The 22436-nt window shown below is 35.1% G+C and overlaps 1 protein-coding gene across 1 annotated transcript in view; it reads right to left on the bottom strand.

Annotated features, from left to right (window-relative positions):
• Nucleotides 1-18334, bottom strand: part of LOC147387966 (cullin-4-like) — a 36363-nt gene extending 18029 nt beyond the window's left edge. The window contains exons 1-3 of the mRNA XM_086420891.1: nucleotides 17865-18334; nucleotides 1573-1688; nucleotides 1122-1468 (exon numbers count right to left, since the gene is read on the bottom strand). Of these exons, the coding sequence (XP_086277017.1) occupies nucleotides 1122-1468; nucleotides 1573-1688; nucleotides 17865-18201 (800 nt within the window). The 5' untranslated portion in view covers nucleotides 18202-18334. The remainder of the gene's footprint in view (nucleotides 1-1121; nucleotides 1469-1572; nucleotides 1689-17864) is intronic.
• Nucleotides 18335-22436: the final 4102 nt, after the last annotated feature.

Here is a 22436-nt window from a genome sequence, read left to right as displayed (position 1 = left end):
CGAGGAGTTCGAAAGAGGGATTAGATTTAAAGCAAGGAAGGGGGACAAGATTAGATTTTGGGAGGATAGGTGGTGCGGCACACTGCCTCTAGCAGCTCAACTTCCGTCTTTGTACGCTTGTTCTCTAAAAAAGAATCATTTGATCCAACAGTGTCTGATTCGCAACGATTCCAACTCTACTTGGGATTTGGGGTTTAGGAGAAACTTTAATGATTGGGAGCTAACAGAGATGGCATCTTTTCTAAATCTCCTGCATTCGGTTCACCTCAACGAGAGTCAACAGGATAAGTGGGATTGGATGTGGGCTAAAAACTTGAGATTCTCTGTCAGTTCTTTTTATAAGTGGCTTCTCCCCTCTACGGAGAAATCAATTTTGGGACCCATCATTTGGTCCAAGTCAGTTCCTTCTAAAATATCTTACTTTGTTTAGTTGGCGTCCCTTGGGAGGATTCTCATGTTGGATAATTTAATTGTTCGGGGTTGGATCATACCAAACTGTGGTCCCCTTTGCTTGATGGACAGTGAAACTGTGGATCATGTTTTAATTCATTGCTCCTTTTCTCACATTATTTGGTCAACTTTTCTTGGATTATTCCGTACTCATTGGGTCTTTCCTTGTAAGTTCTCCCCATTGTTGGAAGAGTGGGCCAACAATGCATTCTTATCCAGGAAAAGATACATTTGGACTATTCTTCCCTCAGCTATTGTTTGGGGGGTGTGGAACGAAAGAAATAACAGGGTGTTCAACAACAAGATGAGAAGTCCTCACGGCAGGTTCTTGGAGATTTTGGGCTTATTGTATCTTTGGTCTAAACAGAACATAGATTTTACGGGAGTTACATTTGATGACTTTCTTTTTAGATGGAACTCATTATGTAATCATTGACGTTTTAACTTTCTTTTTTTGTAGCTCTTTGTGAGGCCTCCTCGGCCTCTTTGTTTTTGCCCCTTCATTAATATATTATACTTATCAAAAAAAAATAATCTTCAATGGACAATACAAGTAAAAATGGTTTCAACAAGGGTAAAATGCCTACCAAAGTTGAATAAATCTTGAAAATCTAGGAAAGATCTCTTCATCTCTCATAAAAGATCGAAACCCTTAAAGCTTAAAGAAATACCTTTCCTTCTCAATCAGTCTTAGAAGACCAGTGACCGTTTTGTGCTCAACTTCTGTTGATAAAGAGAGATGCTTGCGGAACAGCTGCAACCCCATATCCCACAATGAACGCACATTTGGTGTTTGTTTCACATACGTTCTGTCAAGATATAAGGCTATGCCACGAATCATCAGCATCTGATCACAAAGATCTTGCCAGCATTTCTCCACAAGCGACAAGAATACCACCAAATCTGGGCTCTGGCCAACCAACGATTGTAGTGCAGTGGATATGTGTGCTTCGCATTCCTTTTCAATTCGTTGATAAAGATTCCCTCCCATTTTGTGCAGGCAGAGATCACAAACAGCCTAAGGGCAAGATAAATGGTTTATTGTGAAACCTAATTCACATAATCAGATGTGGAAATGATATCATATTATGAAAAGAGAGAAACTAATATGATAAAACCTGCCTGATAAAGCTTCTCAGAGTCACAAGGATCTGGTTGCTTCAAGAATATAGCACTAATGGCTGACCTCAATGTTGCCCATGTATCCTCTTCGAAATTTGTTGGGAGCTTTGGTTTAGCTTCACGGAAATAAATGGAAAATGAAAAAAAAAAGAACACATCAGGCATTTGAAACTTTGAAGCCTTCTGGGAAAAAAGGACTTCCAGGATAATTTTTTACTTCATGTACATGCCAATTACCAGCAATTTATTTACATATGCAACATATTCATTAGATTCGTGAACACATTAGAAGTTAATGCAATCACATGATGATGTGAGATATATCAATTCTTCACTGAATTAAAATGTAATACATGGTTGCCTAACAGAAAGTGAACATATAACTAAAGCTGATGCCACTAGGGGGAAAAAATACAAGTCTTGAGAAACAAAGTATAAATGACTCAAATCAAGTATTGCAAACTCCAAATTTCCAACAACTTACATATGTTTGTTCGGGACATTATTTAAAGTCTCCTAATAAAATTAGGATGTGGGACCTTGCGGGTTTCGGCCAACTATGAGTAAAAAAAGCAGGGGCATGTATTGACGTTCAACACTCATCGTTTACCACCTCACAGCAACAAACAAAGTACATTGTGAAATATATCTATTCCTCATTAATAGTTAAGTCATAAAACCGCTGATACAGATCAACTTATACATGACAAAGAGATGTAAATTCAATGTCATTCAGACAAAGTCAAATCTGCAAAGATGCGTGTAGGATGAAGAAAAAAATTGTTTACTAGGTTTTTAAAGAATCTCATAAAACCCACACAATTAACTATACAACAGAGATATGACATTGGTGAAGATTTACAACCAGCACATACCCCAAAACAACCAATTATGTAGTTATGTTATATGGGTTCTATCATTGATAAGGAGGAGCGATCCAGGAGACCACCCCCCATGGAATTAGAGCTCGTGACTTAAATAAGATGAGCTTCCCAAGCAATCATTGCATATGGATCAACAGAGGGGAAGAAGAGTGCAGAATACATTCTAAAGAGAGAAATGTTATTTAATCACGAAATAACAGATGCAGATAATCTCTGTAGCCGAGATAAGAATTTTGAGATGATTGAATGGTAAGACCATGAAAAGCAGCACTACAAATAAGTGCATAGAAGGAAACATTGACAAAACTCCATTATGTGACAAAATAAGCAAGTACCAATTGAGAGAGACCTCCCCCAACCACCAATTGGGAGGGAATGGGGGGTTTAGAAGAAAATATTTACCTGCAATCATGGAAACATCGAGTTTCAATAAAAAATCAATATCTCAGCAAATGCCCGCAATTTCTCATTTTCCCAGGAAAAAGATTTCCCAACAAACAAACAGATCCCAACAGAAAAATCCAAAGAATAATAGATGCAGATGAAAAGCGAGTATCGTTGATGCGAGCAAGCAGGTCAGAAATAGAGGCCTGAGGTTTCTCTTATACGGAAGTCCCATGATAATACTTCACCAATACAAACCACAAAATCATTAAATAGGTGATTTTTCTACTAGAAAATGCTAATAAATTTAAAAACTCAACCTTGAGAGTGATCTGCTCACATCAACAATCCTCCCAAAAGCAAACCTTAGATACTGTACCCTCCCTAAGTTGTATCTCTTTGCAAACTCCGACTCATACTGAATGCCTTTCTAGACACTACTACATCCATAAGTGGAGTGCACCTTTCCACTATGCCAAAGAAAATTCCTACTCCAGTACTAGGCCACAATGACCCACTTCAAAGATAAGTGTTTAAAAAACAAATCTCCATAGAAACTAACTTGAATTCATAACGTGAAAAATTTTTGAAGACTAAAACTCACTGAGTTTTTGGGAAGTAGACTGTCTTACATTCAATCAAACGAAACTTTCTTTTTTTCTTTTCTTTTCTTTTCTTTTCTTTTCTTTTCGTTTTTTTTCTTTCGATCAGTAAGCTGGGAAACGAAGCGGTCACAGCAGAAAAAATGATACCAAACACTCATTCAACTACTCATATATAAAACCATAAATAGGTATGCCTACATGGTCGCACAACAGCTCTACAAGACTCTTAATTGCACTCAACTGACTAAAATATGATATAAACTACTAATGCAAGCAACTGATAGAATGATTGGAAAAGTAAGGAATAAAACTTCAATAAGCATTGAAGCCAAAATTTCATAGAAGGAAATATAAGAAAAACTTCTTGTAAGATGACAATTAAACAATCCTAGTAGTTCACTTGTAGTTCACATATGAACTTATAAAGAAAACCGAAAGGTGAATTTCATGCAATAATCAAAAGTTCTGTTTTTTTTAATAATCAAAAGGTTTTTTAACAATGCTTTCATAACACCTATTTATAAGAAAATAATGCTTTGAGGACATGTAGGAGAGAGGTATGACAAGAATAAAAATAAATACGGATGAAACAAACGAGTTTCCAATTACAATTAGTTTAAATCAGGGATCTACTCTAAGTCAGTATATGTTTGCTCCAGTTATAGATGAAGTATTACTAATATTCAAGAGTAGATCCCTTGATATATGGGATTTGCATATAACATAATATTAGTTGATGGGACGAGTGAAGGGGTTAACGCAAAATAGAAATCTGGAGAGTTGTTTTTGAGTCCAAGGGATTTAGAATAAGTAGAACCAGGATAGAATATATACATGTCTATAGTGCAACTTTAGCGATGGCACCCATAGAAGAAAAGGCTAGTAAAAAAATGATGACCAAGAACCTATAAAAAATATAAATAAATAAATGCATGGCCAAGAAATACCCTAAAGTGACCATTTTCTTTACATTGGTTTTATTATACATTAGGATAGAGTGATTTAGGAGGATGTTGTCCATTGAATTAAAGTTAGATTGTTTAAGTGAAGGTATACTTCAAGAGTGCCATATTATTAAACACATCACAATCAAACTAAAACGAAAATTTTATAAGATGACCGTAAGACGGTTATGCTTTTTGAAGCTGACTGTTGGGTAATTCAGAAACAACGTGTGCATAGACTTTTGGATGAGGATTTTGAGATGTGCATAGATTGAGAATAGTGGAGAAAGGATGTTGGTATGAAATGAAGTAAGGAAAATCAAAAATGACAAAATTAGAAATGGACACATTTGAGAAAATGAATTAGTAACCCCAATAGGTAATAAACGGACGGAGGGAAAGTAGATTAAGATGGTTGGGTCATGGCGTCATGAACAACAAAGGCGAGTTACACCTCCATATAGAAGTAATGTGCAAGTTCAAGGTTCTAAAAGAGCGAAAGAAAAACCAAAAACAATGTGGATTGAGGAAGTACAAGTGGATACAAACACGTTACAATAAAGGTGTTGCTTTAGAAAAAATTGAATAGAGACATAAGATTCATTCAGCCGACACCAAACTTCTAATCCAGTTTTGAGGTTCAAAACCTCATAATGTCGATAAGAGTCGTAAAATAGTTGTAGTACATATTGAAACGAGATTTCCGACAAACTCTAGTCAAATATTTGAGTAGAAAAGTTATGCCTCATCGAAGATGATTGTCTATTTTCCAATGAGAAGATATCCACGACTTGACTTTTTGGGCATCTATTTGTTTCAGTTTCAAACAACTCTTGGTCTTTGATTGTTGATCAGAGAATTTAGGAGGCCTACTACTTTGAGCCAAATCATTTTCCCCTACACAAAGAATAACATCTCATTGTGTTTGATGGACTCTACCACCCGGTCAATTATGTTCCACTTAATCCCTCTTTCACGGCAACATGTCTTTCCGGCTAAACAATGGGAAATCTTTCTCTTGTTACATGAATCAAATGTTTCATTTCATCCAAGAAAAGACATCTCTTTCTCAACAATGTCTTTGTCATTTGATCCAGTAGTGTTCCATTAGATAGGAACAAATTGATAAATTTTGATAACTCTCAAATAGAGTATTTTCTAATCCTTTCTTTGGATGTGCACAAGAGTTCCCTTTGCATGTTTTCTTCCACTTGTTCTCTAATAAGTCCTTCCAATCTCAATAAGGTGTTAGAAATAAAATTGGAAAATAAGAGATTGAGCTCTTGGAAAGCAAATTATTCTTCCAAAGGCAATAAATTGACTTTAATCAAAAGCACTTTGGAAAGTATTCTGGTGAATCATTTATCTTTGTTCTACATCCCAAAGAGTGTCGAGGTAAAATTGAAAAACTTGATTAGAGAGTTCTTGTGGAACGACAAAGATGGGAAGCGTAAATATCATTTGGTAAAGTGGAAGATTGTGTACACCCCAAAGAAAAAGGGAGGCTAGGGGATCAAAGGTTTTAGATTGACCAATAGTGCGTTGCTTGGTAAATGGTTGGCGTTATTAAGGCAAATTTGGGGAAAACAAATTTAGAAGTTAATGGTTCAACACAACATCAAGACACGAGGACGAATCTTTGTCAAAAGGGACGAACCACAAATTGTCATGATCATTCTCAAGTACTTTAAAACTTGAGGACGAGTTTTCTCCAACCAGAGGACAATAATGCAAAATGCATATCAAGCCAATGGTCAAGGGTTCCGATGGGAAATTTGTAATTATTTAAGTTTTCACTTATTTGGGTCTAGATTTATTGTTTGAGATTATTTTAAATTAGTTATTTATTTAGTTTTCTATTTTAGGATTTAATTTTATATTTTAGGGGCTTATTTTCATGTTTTATTGGCTTATGATCTTAGTATAATATTTAGGGGTAATTTAATAACTTTAGTTTGTCTTATATTTAAGTTTATTATAGTTTGAAAAGTTGGGAGAGAAAAAATTATGAAAACTAGGTTATTTATTTGGTGTTTTAGTTTGATTAGGACTCTTTGATTTATTTTCTTTATTAGGTTTTTTTTTTTTTTTTAAGAATGATGAATAAAAAGAAAACTTGAGATTGATCTTCCCAACAATGGTTGTGGTGTGAAGTCATTTTGGAGTGAGACAATATAACATTATTTTCTTCTAATCTTTATTTTTCTTTTCTATTCTTTTATTTTTTTTCTTTTTTCTTTTAGTTCATTGTTCTTGATTTTCTAGAATTCTTGAATCTTGAAACCCCTTTCTTATTCTTGATCCTTGATTCTTGAATTCCCTTTTTTTTATTTTTTATTTTTTAACCTTTAATCATTTCCTTACCCTATAAACCTTTAACATTTTCTCTATCCTCCAATAATTGAAATAAAATTTTCATTTTACCATTTAGGTTTACCCTATCTTAACCCAAATCGTAAACCCAATCTCAAAACCTTAATCCTTACCCAAAATCCTAAACCAAATTCCCTAAAAACCATCTATTTGCGTATCTCCCCTCATCGTCCTGCATCAGGTATTGTAAAGGGTTATCAAGATTTCAGAAAGGGGATAGCATTCAAAGTAGGGAATGATGAAAGGGTTAGATTTAGGGAAGACAAGTGGGTTGGTGAAACCTCATCATCCGTATTTTTTCCCTTACTCTATGAGCTTTCGACCAAAAAGAATTTGCCCATTTCGAATTTTTTCATTCAAAACGGGGTTGAAATTTTGTGGGACTTGGATTTTAAGAGGGTTTCCAATGATTGGGAACTTCAAGAGCTAGCAGACCTATTTTCCAAATTGGACTCTTTATGCGTAGAGCCTTCTAGGAGTGACTATTGGGAATGGACCTGCAACAAGAAAAGATGTTTCTAAGTCAACTCTTTTAGAAATGTTTTTCAGGCCCAAGGGGTTGGTTATTCGATAAATTGCTAACCTTGGATCATCTTATTGGTAAAGGTTTTGTCTCTCCAAATTTCTGTGCTTTTTGTTATGATTGCATGGAATCTATTGATCATATCTTTATTCACTGGCCTTTTGTCTCAAATTTATAGTCTCATTTTCTCCGCCTCTTTAACGTAAGTTGGCTTTTGCCTAATTCTTGTTTGTCCATGTATTTTACTGCAAAGTGAACCTTTTCATTGGTAGGAAAAAAAAACTATGGGTTTTGCTTCCTTTTGCAATCTACTGGGGCATTTGGTTTGAAAAAATAGGAGAATCTTCTTAGGGATTGAAAAAATAGGAGAATATTCTTGCCTTGATGTTCTTTTGGTGTAAGGTTCGTTTAACTATCAAAGGGCTCTTCTTTGAGGATTTCGTTTTTAAATGGGAGGCCCTTTATTCCTTGTAATTTTTATTTTTATGTTTTGTTCTGCTTTTCTCTTGTAATTCTGGGTGGTCATCTCGACCGCCTTCTTAATATATTTATGGTTTAGCTATCAAAAAAAAAAAAATTATTGGACATCAAAAATCTCATCACCAAAGAACATTTTGAAAGTTTCACTACTAATGAATTGAAATAAATCCACAAAGATATCTACATGAACTTAACCAAATCATCCATCTCCTTCAAATTTACTGATTGAGCCAATAAATCATAGACCTAATTTCCTCCAATAAGAGCAAAACCTGATTTCCTCCAATTCGAGAAGAACTAGATCTTGTTTATTTATTGCACCAATTGATTTATTAGTATCCAAAGCGGAGGCAAGTGTGGTTTGTTGTTATATTAGAAGAGTGGAAGGCTCCTGGTTAGAAATATGTGGGCTGATTTCGAATCAGTTGAATGAGTGTAGATAGCCAAAGGAAAGAACGCAACCAAATGTGTTAGACATGTGTATTAAAAGGCCATTGAGGTCGAATGGTGTGGAAGTTAACGTGAATTGTCAAGAAGAAAGAGGTCAGATTGGCCAAGGAAGTGTTATATTTGAAGATGGATGTCAATGAGTTTCCTAAGAAGTCTTCTTCAGCAAGGTGGAGGGGACTGATGCATTGGTCTTTAATGTTGATTAGTTCTTTCTTGGAATGTTCATGGGTTTAATGATAAGGCATAGATGGGTGTGGTCAAGACCTTGTGCATTGTGAGCTACATTAGGTGGTGCACCAAGAATCAAAGTTCGAATTGATAGATGCCCAGGTAATTGGAGAGATTTGGGGCTCCAGGAATATTGGTTGGAATTATTTGTCAACAATGGGTGTGGTAACATGAAATGAAAGTTCTATTGAAGTGGAAGAGGATCTTATCGAAGCTTTCTTAGTATCGATTCTATGCAAGGAAGTAAGCAAGGAATTCCTGTGGTTTTTTTGGGGGTGCATGGTCTTAATATGGATTTGGAGCGAGAGAAATCTTGGATGGAACTACATGATGTTTGTGCTAGACGGGATTAGCCTTGGTGTCTAGGGAGACTTTAATGTCATCCAATTTTCCTTTGAAAAGCTTGGAAGGCCGTGGGTGACATCCAGAATGAGGAAATTTGGGGACTTTATCAATAGGAATGAGCTAGTGGGTATTCCTCTTTGTGGGAGAGGATTTACCTAGTCAAACAACCAAGAGAATCCAGTGTTAAATATGCTGGATAGATTAATGGTATCGTCAGTCTAGGAGGAGCAAAGGACATTGTTTAGGAATCGATCCCAAATTCGGCTTCACATCATTGCCCTATCTCTTTGGCAGTAGATCAAGTTAAGCAGTGCCCAAGTCCCTTCAAATTCCAGAACATCTGGTTGTTGCATCCCAACTTTAGGGACTTGATCCAGGAGTGGTGGAATGAGATGGATTTTGAGGGAGGCCTAGTGTTTTCTTCAAGAGAAAAAAAAAAAAAAAGATAAAAGAGGTTGAAAAGATGGAACGGGGAGACCTTTGGAAAGGTGGAGCTTAAGAAAAAGGAAATTCTCCTGAAAATTGATATGGATAAGAAGGAAGAAATTTCTTTGTTGTCAGCTAAGAATAGGGCAAGGCGGGAAATTTTGAGGTGGAATTTCAAAAATTGGCCGATATGAAGGAAATTAGTTGGAAATAGAAATCTAGAATCAAATGGTTGAAGGAGATTGATAGCATTGTCAAATAGTCTAGTCGTGTGGAGTCAATCTCGATTCTGGTGGGGTAAGAGGATAGTAAAGTGTAAGATCGGTCTAGAGACTAGTACTTTTTTCTGAGATCCTTTATCAATCCATGAGTCAGGCTAATGCTAATGTATTTCAAGACAAGGCAATGTGGAGCGCAAAAGTTCCTTCAAAGGTATCCCTTTCCATGTGGCTGGCAATGCCAGGTAAAATTAGCATAATGGACAAACTTATGAGGAGAAGATTTTATGGTTTGAATTGCTATTATCTTTGTAAGGATTGGTTTAAGGATGTGGAACACAACCTTATTCATTTCTCTTTGGCTAGGAAGGTTTGGTGTAATTTCCAATGTTGTCAAATACGATCGCATATGCGAATATGTGAAATCTAGGGGCAAAAGCACATATACCATCGTGGTATATGCGGAAATTCAATAGGTTACACAGTATGTCATCACATACTAGAAATATGTGATCACATACTGCTATATGCGATGGCATATGTGTCCAACAGCTAAAAATATAGCCATTGGACAACAACTCCGTTTTTTTTTTAGTATTTTTTGCCTTCTTATTTGGTTATAAAAGCCCACTCTTACATCCCTCATTTCTTCTTCAAATACAACTTCTATTAAGCACATACAAACATTTTACAAGTCTAGAATCAAAATCAAATTCAAGATCAAAAATTCTACATTTTCCATTTCTCCTCTCTATTCTCTACTCGAGTCTCTACGCATTTTTCTTATTCTTCCAAATTCAAGAAGATTCAAGAGCAAAACTCCAAGTTTCAACTTTCAAGAATCAAGATCAAGACCCAAGAATCAAGAATCGAGAATCAAGCTTTTCAAGACTCAAAATCAAGATTAAAAATTCAAGAATCATTCAAGATCAAGAATCAACAAGCTTGGATTTGAGGTATTTATAAAATTATTTTACTTATTTTTTGTTTGACATTTAAGGAACATTTCTTCATTGGCCAACTCCTCCATTAGGCCCAAATCGAATAACCCCAGTTGGAAATACAATCATTACCGTAGTGCCATCGAAAAAATCAAGTGGTATTTGAATTATGTGGCTACATAAGCCAAGGAGGAATCACACGCCACATGCAATACCTTGCTCACATGCCGAGGTCAAATGGTAGGGCATGTCAAAAAGTTAAGTCCCAAAATCAAACAGGAAATAATGGAATATTTGGACAAGACCTCTAGGAAAAAACAAGATGATGCCGCCATATTAGAAAATTGCATTGAAGGTGGAGGTAGTAATGGGGTTGATGAGGATGATGAGGATGACAATGATGGAATTTATGTAAATGATACTCCCCCCACAACCACGTCAGCCGAACGTTCTAGACCACCTATTGCACCATAAAGAAGAGCCTCTAAAAGAGTTTCTGGTCCACTAGATAGATGGTGTAGGCCACATCTAGAAGATGTGGTTATCCAAAGAGAAAAGGGAAAAGAACCCGCACAAACCACAATCGAGGACTGTGTAAAGGATAGAAAAACTACTATCCAATACATAACAACATGGCTACACCAAACTAGTAATGCCTTTAATACTGTTAAATTGAAAAATTTTAAGATCATGGTTGAGGCCATAGGACAATTTGGACCGAGACTTAAAGCATATCTTACCATGAAATTAGGGAGCTGTGTCTAACGAAAGAAGTAGAGTTCACTCAAGGTTTTCTCAATTAAATATCGAGAGAAATAGAAGACACATGGATGAACTTTAATGGCCGATGGATGGACTGATAGATTCAGTCGAACATTAATTAACTTGTAGTTAATTGTCCAATCAGAACCATGTTTTTTAAATTTGTAGATGCATTAGCTAATTCCCACATGGCCGAATATATTTTTAAATTATTAGATGGTGTAATTAATGAAATCGGAGAACAAAATGTCGTCCAAGTGGTAACGGACAATGCAGCTACATATGTGGTTGCAAGTCGCTTTTTAATGGACTTGGGGTGTCAATGGGTACCCATTTAACCGAAATAGAACCAGAACTGGAACCGAATACCCCAGTTCCGGATCCCTTTTTATTGGAACCGATTAGAGTCGGGTCTAAAGTGGAACCGAACCGAAAGGAACCAGAAACATTAGGTTCTATCCAATGGGTACCCGGAACCGATTTATTTTGTCATTTCTTTCTTTACTATGATGATTTAAGGTATTTTTTATTTCAAAAATAAATGCATGTTACATAAAAAAAATTCAATTTTTGATTTAAACTTAAAATGAGTTGCTCTTCTAAAAAATTATTAATTTTAATAAAGATAAATTTTTATTTTTGAAAAAAATAATTAATTTGAATCTTAAGTATAACAAATTATAACTAAGTTAACAATTTTGTTGATAATATGATAATTTTTTGAAAGAAAAAAAAATTTATAATAATTTGAAATATTTTTTTTTCTCATTTAATTTTTCAGAATCGGAACCGATGGGTACCCGTGATTTTTGGCGATTCCGGTTCGGGCTCCATTTATGTTTGGAACAAGAACCGAACTAATATAATGGGTATGGTTCTAAGTTCCTTAGGAACCAAACTGGAACTGACTCATTGACACCCCTATAATGGACAAGAGACCTCCTTTGTATTGATCGTCTTGTGTGGCACATTGTATTGATCTTATTTTAGAAGATATGGGTAAGTTTCATATTAAAAGTGTTGTTAGAGCTAGAAAAATTATTGTTGCAAGGAATGAGAAAACATATTGGTGAAAACTTACTTAGATCAGATATTACCCGATTTGCAATGATCTTTTGACGACACAAAGCTTGAATGGAAAGAAAAATGAACTTAGAAGCTTTGTAGTGTTAGCCGAATGGAATAACGAGCCTTGGTCAAAAAAGACCGAAGGTAAACTAATTGTACAAATCATTCTTTCTCAAAACTTTTGGACTAATGTTTCTAAGGACTTAAGAAATGCCAAACCACTAATTATTGTCCTAAGATTGGTGGATGGTGATGAAAAACTGTGAATGGGTTACATTTATGATTATATGGAAAAAGTCAAATTAAAAATGATAGAAAATTATGCATTTAGAGAAAGAAGTTATAAAATTGTAATTGACATTGCAAACAAGAGATGGGGGAACCAAATGTTGTATGTCTTGCATTCGGCTGCATACATTCTCAATCCCGCTGTGTACTTTTAAGTCGTTAATCGTGATGAAGCAAATTCAACACACATGATTGGGTTCCTTGATGTTCTAAAACGAATGGTTCCAACGAAAGATGAAAAAGACAAAATATCTTCACAATTGGATCGGTACAAGAACCGTGAAGGAATCTTCGGGAGGGAGATCGTCATTAGAAACAAGACAACAAAGACTCCAAGTAAGAATAATATTAAATATGATTTATTTAGATTCATTCAAGTCTTCAAATTCAAAATACTAAAATATTTTTTAATTAAGTATGATAGCTGATTGGTGGGCACAATATGGAGTAGATCAAATTTCAAAGGATCCAGATTTGAAGAAATTGACCATACAAATTTTTGGCTTAACGTGTTTTGCATCCGGATGCGAGCACAACTGGAGTACATTTGAGATGGTAATTTGATTTTATTTCTCATCTTTTTTATTTAATCAATTTACATTTGATATATTTTTTGAATTTCAAATTCTTACTTTATTTTCTTAATCTAACAATTTTTTAATTGATGCATGTATATTTGAATAAAAATAACAGATTCACACCAAGAAGAGGAATCAACTTGAGCAGCAAAAGCTCAATGACTTGATTTTTGTGCAATATAATCAAAGATAGAGCAAAAGATTCTTACAGAGGAAAAAAACAACAGGGTCTTATGACCTCATCTCCCTTAATGACCTTAATGGAGATCATCCATGGATTTCTGATGCAATGGATGAGCCAATGTTCAAAGGAGAAGATCCCACTTGAGCACAAGTTCAGCAAGTTGCTTTTGCACCGACACCCTATGAGAGCTCATGCCAAAGAAAAAGAGGTGGCCGATCGAGTCAACAACTACTTGATGAAGAAGACGAAATATAAGAATATGAAGATAATGAATGTCAAGAGCCTCTGGATGTGGATGAAGTTTTGGTGAGATCAGATGAAGATGAAATTGAAGATGATTAAGAATATGCTGAAGAAGGTGATAATTCATACGACAACGTGAATGGGAGTGACGATGATAATGGAGGTAACTGATAAATTTGGGGGTCCAACTCAAAACCAATTGGCAATGAGTGGAGAGGCCCAGGAGCTAATAAGGAGAGAGATAAGAAAATTTGTGTCCAAGGTGAGACTAAACCCAACAGTGGTGACGTCAGAGATGTGCCACAATAGATTAGAGAGGGTTGTGTGGAGTATATGGCTGGTTATCATCAACATAATTAGTTGTTCACTAGTTTTGTACTTTGAATATTTCTAATTTCTATGTGTATGACTTGTATTAGATATTTTATATTTGGATTGATGCTTCATTCATGTATTTTTTTGGTATCTATGTATTTTTGGACATCATTTTCAATTTTTCTGATTTTTTTGATTTTTTTAATCAATTTTTTAAGTTGTTGTGTGGCATATGCGATATGCTATCTAACATATGCAACGCATATGGTCGCATATGCCATTTGAAAACACTGGTAATTTCCTTACTTTGTTTGGAATTGTGGAATGTCTTCCAACTTCAACTCAAGCCTTGATTCACTCTTTAATGCAATGGGAGGCTGGGTTTTCTTCTTCCAATCAAGTTTATAGAGTAATAACACCTTTTGTTGTTTGTTGGGGATTATGGAATGAAAGAAATGGAAGGATCTTTGAGCATAAAGCATTCTGCCCATGACGTTGTTATGTTATGCCTTCTATGAGTCTCTTATTTATTTTTTTTGTTAAGTGTTCAAAGAATCTTAGGGAATGTTCTTTGGGTAATTTTTCGGAAGGTAGGAGTGGATCTATAATATTGATATGTCTTAGTTGTTGTTGGTTGGTATTTGTACTCCTTGGGTGGGTCATCTCGACTGCCTTTTGTTAATATAATCTCATATTTACCAATCAAAAAAAATCTAACAAATAATAATACCTCCAAATGTTTCCAAAAAGCTTCAAAACATTTTTGAGACCTAAATGGGAAAAAAAAAATCTCATAACATGTACAAATGGCAAACATAAACTTCTTATCAGGAAAAAGATTTCAAAAATGCCTCGGAAATTATTGCAAAACAATTAAAATGAAAATCTAAGTAAATTGTTTGGTTCTTTTGCATCAATGTCACTACCCCAAAGTAAAGGAAAGTGGAATGATGCTAGCATATTGCCAACTTGTCTTTGTATCTCAAAGAAGAAATCATATAAATGTTTCTTTCTTGGCACAAATCAATTTTTTTATCTTTCAAGTGTAGCGGAAGTGTAAGATTTAGAGTCAATGGACTCAAGTCAAACCAATAGGTTCAAAAGGATGAATCAATGAATTCAAAACTCCAGAAAACTAAAAGATAGATTTCTTTTAAGCAAAGAATTGTATTGATTTTCCGGTAAATCTCCGTAAAAGCAAGTTGTTTAGGGTAGGCGTTGAGGAAGGGGTGGAGGTAGCGGCGGCATTGATTGGGTTCCAGATGGGGGCTCTTCCATCCACGTATCTAGGGCTTCCTTTGGGAATGGGTTACACAAACAAAGAAATCTAGGAGCCGGTAATTGAAAGGATGAGAAAGAGATTAAGTACTTGGAAAGCTAAGCTTTTATCTAAAGGAGGGAAGATTACACTCATTAAAAGTGCTCTAGCTAGTATTCCGATCTATACGTCATCGCTTTTCTCTTTGCCAAAGAGAGTGGAAGTGCAATTAATTAGAATTTGTCGTGAGTTTTTGTGGCATGGAAAAGACAGCTTGAAAAAACATCATTGGGTGAGTTGGAATAAGTTATGTTTGCCTAAGAATAATGGGGGTTTGGGGTTCCGTAGTTTTGAATCAATGACAAGTTTGGGGAGGAGGGGAGGAGGGGGAAAGCCTTTGGAGGAAAGTAATTGTTGATAAATTTGGGGTTAAGAGGAATGGGTGGGAGAGTGGTCTGGCGAGAAATGCGATGGGGTGTGGAGTGTGGAAGGGTATTTTGAAAAGACTTTTGTTTTTCAAGAAAAGGGTGAAGTATGAAGTTGGGAATGGGAATAAGGTGAGATTCTGGGAGGATTGGTGGTATGAGAAGGGTCCCCTCTTAAGGACTTGTGCCCGAATCTTTTCATTTTGTCCTTAAAAGAATCAAGTTATTTCGGCTTTTAAGACTTTTGAAATTGGCATGACAAACTGGGACTTTGGGTTCAAAAGAACTTTTTAATGATTAGGAGGTCGATATGCTAGGGAGGTTAATTGTTGTAGTGGAAAACAGTTATAAGCAAAACTCGTCGGAAGACAAGAAAGTATGGGAAGGCACCAGGGATGGAAGGTTTATGGTTAAATCGTTGTACGATGGTATTGCCCCAAGGAGTGCAATAACGTTCCCTCATTCCTTTGTCTAGGGTGGCAAGATACCCCCTAAAATATCTCTCTTCCTTTGGTAGGCGGCTTTAGGAAGACTCGCAACGCTGGATCAGTTAATCAAAAGAGGCTTTATTTCTCCAAATCACTGTTGTATGTGTGGTTCTCAGGCGGAAACAGCAGATCACATTTTCATTCATTGTCGGGTGGCCCACCACGTTTGGTCGCACTTCTTGTCCTTATTCAGTCTAGTTCGTTCCGTTAAGTCGACTTTGGAAGCCTAGTTGTCGTGGGGGGTTTCTTTCTCATCTTTCAAGCAGATCCTTTGGTTCTTGGCTCCTTTTACAATTTGTTGGGGTATTTGGAAAGTTCACAATCGACACATTTTTGAAGGGAAAACCTCCACGTTAGAAGGACTTATTCTTTTGATTTTGGAATTTATGTTTTCTTGGTGCAAACTTCATAAAGAGTTCAAGGGGATCATCTTTGAAGATTTTATCATGCGATGGGATAGGGTGTGTTCTTTGTCGTGAGCATATCGGCTAGATGTGCTGAGTTTTTTTATTGTGCTTTGTTTTCTTTATCTCCCTTTTCTCTTTGTATTGGGCGGGTCACCTCGTCCCCCCTTGTTCTCTTCTCAATAAATTTATCTTTAATGATCAAAAAAAAAATTGTATTGATTGATTATTATCAATTTTTGGATTTGGAGCTCCTTATATAGATAACTCCATCATAACAACTTAGAATCCTACTAAAATACTAAAAAATAACATTCCTAACCTATCTATAATATAATAGAAACTTTATAATCCTATTGTAACTCAATTTGGATACTTCTAAACACTACTAATTACAATATAAATAACAAAAACGAATTTTAAAACAAATTAGAAACTAACAAAGAATTGTACTTCTAACATAACTATGAAATAAAAATCTTACTAGAACTAGAAATATAAATCCTATTAGAATTAAGAAACTACTAAGACTTCAACTAAGATTGTAGATGTCCTACGTCAGTTAGCTCAAGAGGTTTAAGAAGGGCAACCCAATCTCAACTTTATGTTAGTAGACTGCGATATCAAAAAATAAAAAAGTGTTGAGAGCACTTATTAATTGAACAATTATGGTCAGTTGAGGAGCTCGAATAGAATGTTATGGGGCTTGAATCTCTCATTTGAAACCAATAATGATTCCCTCATCACATGAACTCCTCTTAAGTGTTAAACCTAAGAATAGTCAAAAAATCATTCAATGCAATGTCAAACTGATACAAAACAGTAAAGCAGCTCATGTACCCTCTGAAACAATAAAGCAGTTTGCATTTCTAAGCTAAAATGAAACAATTCGATCTCAATTTTCTCTTGGACTCCTTTCAAGTATTAAAGCTAAAAGTAAGAACTAGTCACAACTCCATACCCTTCGAAGAGCAGCTTGAATTTCTATCTAAAACTGAACAATCCAATTTTAATTTTCTCTCTGACTCCACAAAAACAGTTTCTTATCCAAATCAAGCAATCAATTTGGGAATAAAAATCACCAGTACACAAATAAATAAATAAAAATTGGATCAACAATGTACGAAACTCCAATCCATTTCTAAGCTAAAACGGAACAATCCAAACTCAATTTTCTCTCGAACACCACAAAAAACAGTTTCTTATTCAAATCAAGCAATCAATCTGCGAATAAAAACCATACGAACAAGTATCAAATAAAAAGGTTTTTAAATCAACAAAGTACCGAATTCCACTCCATTTATAAGCTAAATCTAAAACAATTTAATCTCAATTTTCTTTGCCACTCCACAACAGTTTCTTAATCAGATCAAGGCAATAAATTTCTTTTTCGATCCACGAAATGCAAAAAGGCAGAACCTTTACACATCAAAAACCTAAAATTGAGCAGAATTGAAGAAAAGAGGGTGAGGAAACACCTTTAACAAGCTTGATAACGAGTTTCTTGGCGGGTTGAGGAGGAGTTGCTTTCTTCCTGGACAAATTGGCAGCAACACCAGTGGAGGGTCCGCTGCATCCGACGCCAGTGGCGTCGGCCTTGAGATCTTCCTCGACGATCATCATCGAAGAATCGTCGTCTTCGAAATGGTGTTGTTGTTGTTGTTGTTGCAAGCCGTTCTTCTCCATAGAGAAAGCCACGGCTTGTGATTTGGCTTTCTTCATAGTTGAAAAAGGGCCTCCGCTGTTGTTGTTGGTGTTGATGTTGTTGTTGTTGTTGTTGGTGTTGTTACAGTAAGGGCGCTTTTGATGAGACATCAATCATTCAAAGCGCATCGTAAGACAAAGGAGACGAAGGAGAAGGGTCTCTCTCTCTCTCTCTCTCTTCTTTCTGGACGATATCTGTCACTCCAAACCACGGATGGATGCGAACTCGGCTGGAGCTAGAAGCCGCTAAGATAATATTTATTTCTTTATCATTGGTTATTATTATTAGATAATACGTTACAAAATTAAAAAGAATGCTTCTATTAACCCAAAACCTTTTACTTATGACACACCAATCTGTATATTAACATTGATTTAGTTTGGCGAAATTCCGAATCTAGTACACTGTTTATTTTTATTCTCAAAATATGTTTCTCGAGTGAATTCATCACTTTTATAATCTACGAGTTTGCTGATTAAATATCGGCAATTTTACTATATCAATGTTCTCATTGATAATTGATTCACAAATTCGTTGATTATAAAAGTGAAAAATTCACTGAAAAAACATGTTTTGAGAATTAAAATGAACAATGTACCAAAATCGAAATTTTAACATTAGTTACACATGCTTTGGAAAAAAATTCATTTATTTTCAAAAAAATTGGTGTGTTATAAGTAAAAATCTGTATGTCAATAGAATCTCAAAATAATAAGTGTAAATTATTATTACGTGTGTTGAAAATGACAAAATTTTGATTCCGATACACTGTTCATTTGAATTCCCAAAACAAGTTTTCTAGCGAATTCGTCACTTTTATTATCAATGGTCTCACTGTTAAAAATATCAAAGGAATGTTTTATTTTAACTTTACTTGCCATCTCGTTGATAATTTATCGGCGAAATTGCTATTTACAAAAATTACTTTAAAATTTCTTGCAATCTCATTGATAATTTATCAATGAGATCGTTGATTGTAAAAATGACGATCTTGCTAAAAAATATGTTTTGGGAGTTAAAATGAATAGTGTACTAGAATCAGAATTTCGTCATAAGTTGTGCACGTTTACAAAAATTTCTCAAATAATAAAGTGTGGATTATTTTGAGATTCTATTTTGGCACACCAATCCTTTGAAAATGCACATTAAATGATATGTCAATGTGTAGGTAGTCATTCTATATTTGGCATTTTACTATGGCACCCTATTTTTTTCTTAGATTCCTTTAAACCCATTACCATATTTCCTTCTCCTCCAAAAGCAGAGAAATGAGTGAGTTCTTTCGGAGAGATTTTCTTCTTTATTTCATTTTTATTTTTTTAAGATTTTCAATTATTGAGGACTTTTGAAATTTAAAAATTTTATTGGAGTCTCTTTTTGTTTTTTTCTTAATTGATCTTTAAATTTCATGGACGAAATATTTATAAGCGAGGAATGTAATGCCAAGAAAAAATTAAATCGTATATCAGGGAAAATCCCAAGAAAGTTTAAAAAAAATAAAAATAGGATGAGACCCTGAGATTCTAAACGACAAACTTATAGAAAAAAGAACGTTAGATTCGAATTCAGAACGCTATAAAACCCCAAATAGCATGTATGCACTAGAATTCGAATTGGGAGAAGAATTTAAAAAAAAAAAATCCTCTACTTCTGCACTAGGTGTGAGTCCAGCATGGGTATAATAAAAAAGAGTATGAATTTTAGAAATTCGAGCATGCCATTAGACTTACTACAACAAATTCTTAATTGTGAACTATACGTTCGTGAAAAATGAAGATCGGAGCGTTGAAAAACTTAAGAACCAAGATAACTAAACCTTTAAGACCATTATACTCTTGAGTGGTATAAATACCACATTTCACATAGAATTTAGAAATTTTCTATTTTATTCTCTGTAAAAACTATAGAGAATTTATTTATTTATTTTTTTTTTTCACTTATCGTGAGTATCCCCACCCTTCGGATGAGACTAATCCCACAGTCACATACATCGCCCCCTTGGAAAATCTTACGTGAAACTGATTGAGTCGAGGGTCAACTGAACCCTAAAGGGTAGCCCCAAGGAATTCATAGCTTCATGGGGTTTCGAATACTTGACCTCCCCTTCATGAGGAGCATATCAAGGCTCGGCTTCCCACTAGGCCAATCTAAAGAGAAACCTAACCCTAGTAAAATTCTACAACTTTGAGAGTGAATTTGAAGGTCGGGGAACGAGAATTAAAAGATCTCATAGGAGAAAAAAACGACCATGGGGAAAAAATCTATGATCTTAACTAAACGAAATAGCGAACGATACAAATGGTGTCAAATACACTGATAACTCGAAGACCTTTCGTCGTCATAACAACGTAAGAATTAAGATAAAAAGGTTTTTATATCTTTTTGGTAATCGTAGTTTTTCTTTCGTAAAGTTTCATCCCAACCCAAAAATCTTAATTTTTCAAAACAAAATTTAGGACAACTTTATACAAATTTAAAAATACATTCGATAGTTAAAGGATTTCAATACTTCTGAGTTACAAATCAATTTCATGATGTTTCAACACCAATACACAAGGGAAACCTAGTTGGAACACCAAAAGTTACTTTTTTCGAGAGAAAACAAAAATTATTCATAGCATGGGCAACACCTAGAGGTACCACCACCAAGACCACCCAACAATGGTGGCACCACTACCCATCACCAGGTCCAATTAGTGGACCCACCTTGCATGATTTTGTGTCTTAAATATCAATTTTAATCTACATGTTATTGATTTTAAATCGTTGTTAGCATCACTATAAACTACAGAAAGGAAGTTGTGAAAAATACAAGTTGAATCAGATTTGGGTTTGTAATGAGTGAGTATTGTTGTGTGTATTAGGTACTCAAAACGGGCCATATTAATTTAGCCATGGTGCTGCCATGCGTTAGCAAGTTTGCGATAAGGCCACAGACCAGTTTGAGTGAGGTGGGTCTCTAGGACTTGTTGGGGCTACAGACATCTTCGGTGAGGATAATCCACAGGGATGTTGTGCAATATAATTCCCCTTTGGTGCGGGTGAGTCCTAGAGTGTCGAAAGAGACTATAGACCCCTTGGGTATGGGAGAGTTTCAGGACTATAATGTGGACCATAGACATTTTTAGGTGATGGTGAATCTACAGTTATAGTAAGAGGATAACAGATACCTTAGGTGTGAATGAGTCCTTAAAATTACATTTGAAGCAATAGATTTCTTTGATGGGATGAGTTTTTGGATTATTTTGGTGTAACGGACTTGTTCCGATGGGTAGTACTGAGAAGCAATAGACCAGTTGTGGGTGAGATTCAAATTGACTAGTGTAAGAGGACTAGGGAGCTAAAACACGTGTGTGTGTGTGTGTGTGTGTGTGTGTGCAGGTATGTCCGATAGGGAAGAGGTCAAATGAAAGATGAACTATTTTGGACTACTCTATGTGTTTATATTTTCATCACATGTGTTTTATCAACTCTTTTATTGTTGTTTAGAAGCTTGCATAATTTTTTATAACTAACTTTAGTGTGATTAGTCATTGCATGCTTAAGGAGGCTATTAGTTATAGATGGTTGTTTTCCTAATGAGTAATCCTTATTACTTACCCTATCCACATCTATAAATTCAAAAATACAAGTAGATGAGGAAACTCGGGAAGAACCTTTTGAAGAATATCAACCCCTAGTTGGTTATGTAGATGAGACTAATCCACTTGTGAAAGCGCCCTTAGGAAAAAATTCTGAGGGTGTGAATGCAATGCGGATCCCGATGTTTTAAAGTTGTCACCTAGTTTAGATATAGGAGCTATAAAATGACTCTGAATGGAATTCAGATCAGTCCACATTAGAAACAATGGGTAAAAGGGTCATATTAGGAGCATAGAAATGTGTTAGGCACCGAGCCTGTCCCATCGAGAGATCGGCATCTATTGCAATCAAAGACTATCCTATAGTCAACGGGAGAAGACTATAGTCAAATTATGGTCAAAGTTAAAGGTCAAAGTCAAAGGTCAAATAAAAAATGAATTAAATTGAAAAAGAACACCGAGTCAACTCGTAATTTTTTTTAAAGAATAAAAAGGAAAAGTTTATTCTTGTTGTGGTCAGGCTTCAGATGATCTCTCAAGTTGCCTACGTAACCCCAATTTGTTCGAGATCAAATCAAACATAATTCAAAAAAAAAAAACATGATTTGAGAAAAATAGGGAAAAATTACCAGAGTTAATGAGTTGACTTGACATCTTTGAATTTTGAAAAATGAATTAAATTATTTAAAAAATATTTTTTTTTAATATTAAATAGAAATGGCAAATTTGACTCGTCGAGTTAAGATAAACATTTTTTTATTTCT

The sequence above is a fragment of the Akebia trifoliata genome, chromosome 13 (assembly GCF_017979445.1).
Source record: "Akebia trifoliata isolate Shusen 1 chromosome 13, ASM1797944v1, whole genome shotgun sequence".
Lineage (NCBI taxonomy): Eukaryota > Viridiplantae > Streptophyta > Magnoliopsida > Ranunculales > Lardizabalaceae > Akebia > Akebia trifoliata.
The sequence above is the reverse complement of the archived record's forward strand: the minus strand, read 5'-3'. Positions and strand labels throughout refer to the sequence as shown.